General features: G+C 36.0%; 1 protein-coding gene across 2 annotated transcripts; it reads right to left on the minus strand.

The window, feature by feature from the left end:
• Positions 1 to 1,424: 1,424 nt before the first annotated feature.
• Positions 1,425 to 6,497, minus strand: LOC131039033 (probable auxin efflux carrier component 1c). Of its 2 annotated transcripts, none has more exons than XM_057971676.2 (8): positions 5,284 to 6,497; positions 4,635 to 5,203; positions 3,820 to 4,102; positions 3,102 to 3,187; positions 2,850 to 3,007; positions 2,629 to 2,705; positions 2,452 to 2,527; positions 1,425 to 2,360 (listed from the first exon to the last, which is right to left on the minus strand). In XM_057971676.2, exons 1-7 carry the CDS (start codon positions 5,913 to 5,915, stop codon positions 2,461 to 2,463), a joined length of 1,872 nt encoding a protein of 623 aa, XP_057827659.1. In that variant the 5' UTR covers positions 5,916 to 6,497; the 3' UTR covers positions 1,425 to 2,360; positions 2,452 to 2,460. The 2 variants fall into 2 exon arrangements, with proteins under 2 accessions (XP_057827659.1, XP_057827658.1); XM_057971675.2 differs by having other exon boundaries at positions 3,820 to 4,108; positions 5,284 to 6,495.
• Between the last annotated feature and the right edge of the window lie 567 nt (positions 6,498 to 7,064).

Raw genomic sequence — 7,064 nt, forward strand, 5'->3', positions numbered from 1 at the left:
CTGATAAAGATATACTATGCATTTTGTATGGTTGCTTGACGTGTCTTCAAATTTGTTCAATATCATTAAATTAGTTCAGAGGTTTGACTAAGGTAAAATGAAGGGAGCAAGCCATCATCTATTCCTAGCATAACAAGTTCTATATAGGCATCTTTCAACACCACTAACTCTTAATAAGAAAAGAAAACACTTTGCATTTTGAGAACTTTTGATAGCATGTTCAAATCCAAAGTAAAAATGTAAAATTTACAAAAGAGGAAGTTTAAGGTTGCAAGTATAAGGGTCAAATCCACCAAAGTGAAATTGACCTAAAGTAAAGAATAATCAATTTCACCATTTGTAAGTGTCATTTGATCATTGAACATAGTGATGAATCATATAAGACCTTTTGCCAAAAAATACTCTTCATTAATACTCTAAAACTAAAAAACTTATGTGTTTTTTTTGTATATGAAATAAATAAATGATTATAGAATTAACAATTGATCTATCCACTTATATAAATTAAATAATTATAAGAATAAGAATGGAGATTATATATACTCTCAGCACTTATGATAGCATGTTCAAATTCACAATAAAAGGTCAGATCTACAAAAGAGAAAGTTTAAGATTGCAAGTATAGGGATCAAATGCACAAATGTGAATTTGGTCTAGAGTAAAACATAATTGATTTCGCCATTTGAGAAGTTCATTTGATTGTTAAACATAGCAATGAATCATAAAAATGACTTTTCTCACAAAATACTCTACACCAAAATTCTAAAACTTGAAAAAATTATATTTTTTATTCATATATATAATAAATAAATTAACAATTGATCCATCTATCTATCTATATATAGAAATTAAATAGTTTAAAAAAAATAAGAATGAAAATTATGTATAATCTCTAACTCTTACCCCATGTCCCTATGCAACTACTTAAGTGCAATTTCTCCTTAAATTTAAGGAGTTGGAGTGTAAATTTTAATTAAAGGAAAATGATAGATTGGAATCTTTTCCTATTTTAGTGGAGCAATGACTACTTAAGAATTGAAAATAGGCTTTGAAAACAAGGTGGCTGGAAATAAGCTAAAGAAACTAAAAATTAGCTCTACAATTTTTTTTCCCTCTTTTTTATTTGTCTCCTATTTTTTCTCCAAATTTTATCTATAAAAATTATTATTAATAATTTCATTTAAAAATACAATTTAAGATGACATCAGCAAAATTTAATAATCATAAGACCATTGCTCCACAAGACTCCTTAAAAAATTGAACAATGACTACTAGCCATGATAGATGTGATTATTTCTATAATTTATGATTGCTTAATATTTTCAAAGCATTTGTTTACCATAATCATACAACATTCAAATATTATAAGTTAATAAATTTTAAAAAATAAATTGACAAAAAGATCAATTAACGAACTAAAGATATTTTAGTAATAAAGTTAGTTATCGTTAAACCCAGCAGCACAACGGCTAGTATTATTAAGAAACCTTCCTGCTCGATTCCTAGTCAGCCAGCATTCCCATGAGGATACTTTACAGAAAAAAAAAAAACTCAGCCAAATCTTCTTCTTGTCTTTCATTATTTGTAAATGATATAAAACAGGAAGATCTTACGTACCGGCTGCTGTAAATAATATACGATTGAGATCTGTGTGATGAAAGAGAAAGCAAATTTGGGCAGCCACTATCTCTTCTGAAGCTAAGAAAAGCAGGTGGAATCACTGTTCACATATTTATTCTCTGCTCCACCAAGTGGTTTTTCTATATTATGCACACACAGTACTAGTACACCCGAATCTTCCTTCTACCATGTTTGATGCTACACAGAACCAAAAAAAAGCTACTTTTACTTGCTTGTCTTTAGTCAATGTTCGCTTCAAAAAGCCCATATTCACGCTGAGTGGGAGGAATCAGATTCCCTGGGTAACTGAAACCAGACGTAATATAAGCCTCTAAGGCTTCCTCCATTAACCATAGCTTATTGCCAGACAAGCATCTTGGAAATGAATGATATTACTTTTTAAACTACAAGAACTGTTTCTAAGCTCTGAATCTGTGTCAAGAACTATTTCTAAGCTCTAAATCTATGTATACCACCCTGTACAAGCTGAGCATCTTTCCAGTTTGATTTGGGCTGTTCCAACATCTTAATTCAAGACAACCCAAGAACTGAACAAGTCAAGAAATGTTGGAAAACAAACTGTGAAAGAAGTTCTGTATTTAATATTGGCATTCCTGCTACAGCCCACAAGGTGGATCTTTGTAATGAAACTGTACACATAAGTTATTCAATTAGAATTTGGTTGAAGTCGAGGCATTCTCGGGAGAATCTTCATGGCTAAGTTAGGTAGCCTACTCCATCTGTGAAAGAAAAATGTCATTTTTGAGACTTTTTGAGGTGTGAGAAAGGAATAAAGATGTTATTTTTGAGTAAGGTGCAGGAAATGCTTACCTCATTTTGTCATAGGCCCAGGAGGACATAGTACAGCAAAGTTATTGGCAAAGCAATCAGCATGCCGAATATCACTCTGTAAGTATAAATAGTAAAGGCAGACAGGTTAGGGATATTTTGACAACAATGGCGGTTTAGATTGCTTGGAAAACTGGGTTTCAGTTTGTGTTAACTTACGCTGTGCTTAGTATTTCAGGGTGCACGTTGTACTCTTTGGCGAAGACAAATGGAACTATGCCCTGAGGAAGGGCTGCCTGTGATGGTAAATGAAAAGTATTCTTGATCAATTCCATTGCTGTTTTACAAGCTACATGAACTTGGAACTGTCACGGTTTATAGATCTTAGGAGATGATATATATTCTAAAGGTGAGTTTTTAATTTTTTGGGGGTGAAGTACCTGAACAATAGCCACCTGCAGCAATGTTCCCCTGAGGCCGATCGCAAGGGAGGCAGCTGCCATCACAGCAGGCCCTACTAGAAATCTAACTGCCATGGCAAAAGCTGCAATGGATTTTCCACAGGCTATGATTCGTGGTTGTAGAGCCATGAACAGCCCTGTTTGTCAGCCACACGTACTAGTTAGGATTCATTCACTAGAATTATCGTTATAATCAAGTAGAGAGAGATAAAGAGCCTGAAGAATCCTTACCTAAGCTAAACATGGCCATGCCGAGGCCAGCATCTGACAAAATGGCTATTGAACTGTGCACCAGTTTTGGCATTTTAATGTTCCACCTTCAAGCAACAGTGTCATCACAATGTTAGTCTATGCAGAAAACAAAGGGATAAATGTATGAACTGTATATTTTTAATGGTGTTCTGGACTACACTCAATGATCTATCATTAGAAAGGAGTGAGTGATTTTACATTGCATTTGACGATCCATCATCAGAGAGAGGAGAGTCTTCGATATTTTTATATGAAACAAGTGACAGTGATCTGATATTGAGATATTGCAATGGTTGAAGTGAAACTTGAAGAAAGTAAAGGTCCACAAGGTGAGAATCATTTTGGATTGCATTCAATGATCCATCATCAGAAAGAGGAGACTCTTTGATTTAATATTTTTAATATCGGATCAAGGGACAGTAATCTGATATTGAGCTATTGAAATGGTTCAAGCAAAAATTGATGAGTAAAGATCTGCTCACTCTATTCCTTGTGCTGTGGTCTGTACTTAGTTGCAAAGTGTGTTCAAGTTTTCAGTTTTAGCTTGTAACCTCTGATTTTCAGCTTTTCTTGCTTCTGTTTACTCTGTCCCATAGACTATCTTTGACCTCATAAACAATATTCTAATTTATAATGCTTAGATAAGTGTTCTCAATAAAGAAAGAAACTGATCAGAAAATAAAACATTGAAAAGTACCTGTAAGCCACAAGGGACCATATGAGGCCTAATACACTGGAATAGGTGTTGGGATTTCTGATGAGTTTTCTCCATACCATGATGAGAATCAGCCTGGTCATCACACTCACAGGAGGCATAGCTATTGCATTTCTTGCTGGTTTTCCATCGTTGTTCACAGAAGAAGTAGGCCCTAATTTGGGATTAGGGTTAGCCATTTCCACATCCTGTACACCCTGTGATATGATAGCCTTGGTTCCTGGACTGGAAGAGAAATCCTGGTTTGATCCATCGGGTTCACGGACTGGTCCTGATCCACATAAGTTGGTCAATAAACTATATAGGAGAACAAATCAGTCAAATATAGATATCATTTCATAGTGGTAAACGATTCTCTTCACTTTTGGGAACCATCTATTTATTGCATTTTAAAGCATTCCCAGGGATTCGTATGAATTTTGATTCAAAAGCACTTTAAGGGGACAACGCATGCATGGGGGACCATTTTTGGAAGACAGTCAGTCTATTGCTTCTAGAATACTTTATGGGCATCTTTACTTTTGCAAATTAAGCATTAGGTACTGTAAATAAACAAGCTTTTATAGAACCAAGCTAATTTTTAGCTCTAGAACTTTTTCCCATTTCCTTAAAGCTTTCCTATAACTAATGATTCTCTGCATTGATCACCTTCCGACAAATGCTGACAAACTCACTTTTTAACTAGAGAGCTATTATTTCTAGGGAAGCATACACATAATCCTGCAACAAGCAGAAATTAAAATGTCTCATTAATAACAAGTTCAGGAAAAAATTTAAAAAACAAAATTCAAAATCACCTCCTCCTCCATGATGTTCAGGAGTAAGGGATTTGTTAAAACTTCTTGCAGTGTTGTTATCTGCAGCGACTGCAATCTGGTTTGCATCTGAAGCACTGGAATTCCACAGAGACATGTGAACTTCATTGACAGCTTCATTCATTTTCTCATTTGGTGACAGATTAATTATTTTGTTCTCATTTGGCGACAAATTTCCATAGGAATCCAATCTACCGCTCACGCCTACACTCCCCTGAGACCTAAACGCAAATTGAGGAATGGAACTGGCATTATACACATTCGACCCAAAGCGCCCGTGACTCGAACACTTGATGTCCCTGGATGCTTCCTCGTCGAAGTTTGAAGTTCTGGGTGTATGCCCTGTGATAGAATTCATATCTGCAGGCTGAAAATTTGAGTGCCTGGAACTGAGATTATTAGCTCCACAATGACTCACCGAAAACATTGAGTAGAAATCAGAATTGTTAAAACTGGTGCCTTTCGGTGTAAGATTGCGAGAAGAGTCAAGAGAATACATCTCTACACCTGTCATATTTGGAAGCGAAGGAAAGGATTCGAACCCCTGTGACCTGCACCAAACCAAAAATCATAATTTTAACTCTGCTTTACAGCTCTGAACTGTTCTTTATTTTAAAAAAAGATGACAGACCTGGAAGAAGTTGATCTGCGGACTGTTACGTAAAGCTTCCCATCCTCTCCAACTGCTGCCTCTGTCTGCAGAGGCTCTCTGAAAGACACTACATGAGAATCCACCCTTACAGAAACAATTTTAGCAGCAGATTCAGGGAACTGCTCCATTAGAAGTTCTCTGGCTCCTCTGTACTCAAACAATACCATCATGATGGTATACCAAATAACACTCTGCAAAACCACCACCTGCACCATTAAGCTCCCAGAGAAATCCCCATACATTCCCTTGAGCAGAGGAATCCCCATCACCAGAGTATTAGGCAGAGTAGACAAGGAAAACAACGTAATCATCCACTCCAACCTTCCTCTCTTCCCAAACTGCGCCCATATTCCCAATACCACCAAAATAATCCCCTTCTGCAAGGAATCCGCAGCAATGAATTTGTAATTCATGGCATATATGTTGTTGGTCGAGATAAAATGAAATGACAGCAGGGGGACTGCAAAAATGGCCACAAAACGGTTTATTCCAGAGCACTGATCAGCATTAAAAATCTTCCACCATTTGACAGAGCCATATGCAAGAATCATGGCCACATACAGGGGAACCACCGAACTTAGCACATTGTACAAATCCTTCCCATTAATCATGTTTGTTCCTCAGTACCCAAGAAACTGATTTTTTACCTTCAGCTCGAGTGGCATGGACCATTTAACCAAAGCGCGGATGAGATTTGACGGTGACGGTTCCCCTCATCTGTCATCAGTAACTTCATGACGGGAAAACTCTTTTTTTAGGCACACCCATTTGACAATCCTAACAATTCAAAATACCACCTTCATACAATCCTCCTGTACAGTACCATTGACATACCAATCTTTTCCTTTTGCCTCTGCTGATTACCCAATTGAATGTATGTAGAGATTCAAATTAAGATTATACATGTTCTAGAACGGTATAGTATTATCCCTGTCTGTGACATTGGCCCAAATTTCTAGATGGGACGGGCGTCAAATGGCCATGGAAGCCAAACATGCCATATTCTTGTCTTGGTTGACACGGAAACGACTAATACTTAGCTTATAGCAAGCATAGAAGAATAATCCATTGCACAGGAATCGTATCTTTCGGCATCCGAAAGCACTTCAGTTTGGGCAGCTAGGTACTTACTCTCAGGTTGGCAAGCACAAAATGGAAGGCAGATGGACTTCCTAAGATTTGCTGCAATGAAAGCGGGGCAGAAAAGCTGTACATACGCCTATATGTACTTGAATAGAGCCCACATTTGTCTCATGTCCGTAGATTGAAATGGAAAGAATTTCCTTGAAATATACAAGATCATTACCCTTATTTTTAATATATTTTCAAGTTTTTTAAATGTGGACTTTTTTAATTATGGATCTTGATTAAGAAATGGATCGAAATATCAAAAGTCATATTTTTAATATACTTTTACATTCTTTTTTATGTCGACTCTTTTTTATGAATCTTGATTAAGAATTGGATATTGACATGACTACGAGCTGCACTCTTAATACATCTTCAAATTTTCTTTGATGTCATCTCTTTTATTATGAATCTTTGATCAAAATTGGATTGAAATTTAAAGAATTTCATTTATGCTAATGAGCCCAAGAGCCACACCTTTCATACATTTTTAAGTTCATTTCGATCCATAAGACCAAGAGACACATCCTTAATACATTTTCGAGTTCCTTTTGATGTCTAATCTTTTACTATGAATCTTGATTGACAATTGCATTGAAATTGAAAAAATCTTAATGACATTGATGCAATTA

The sequence above is a fragment of the Cryptomeria japonica genome, chromosome 5 (assembly GCF_030272615.1).
Source record: "Cryptomeria japonica chromosome 5, Sugi_1.0, whole genome shotgun sequence".
NCBI lineage: Eukaryota > Viridiplantae > Streptophyta > Pinopsida > Cupressales > Cupressaceae > Cryptomeria > Cryptomeria japonica.

Bases quoted from the DNA above. Each gene is read 5' to 3' on its own strand.
- LOC131039033 (XM_057971675.2), bottom strand. From the start codon at position 5,915: ATGATTAATGGGAAGGATTTGTACAATGTGCTAAGTTCGGTGGTTCCC. The intron at 4,109-4,634 runs GTGATTTTGAAT...TATGTGGATCAG, and splicing joins TGAACATCATGGAGGAGGAG to GACCAGTCCGTGAACCCGAT. The intron at 2,528-2,628 runs GTAAGTTAACAC...TTATACTTACAG, and splicing joins CCTGAAATACTAAGCACAGC to AGTGATATTCGGCATGCTGA.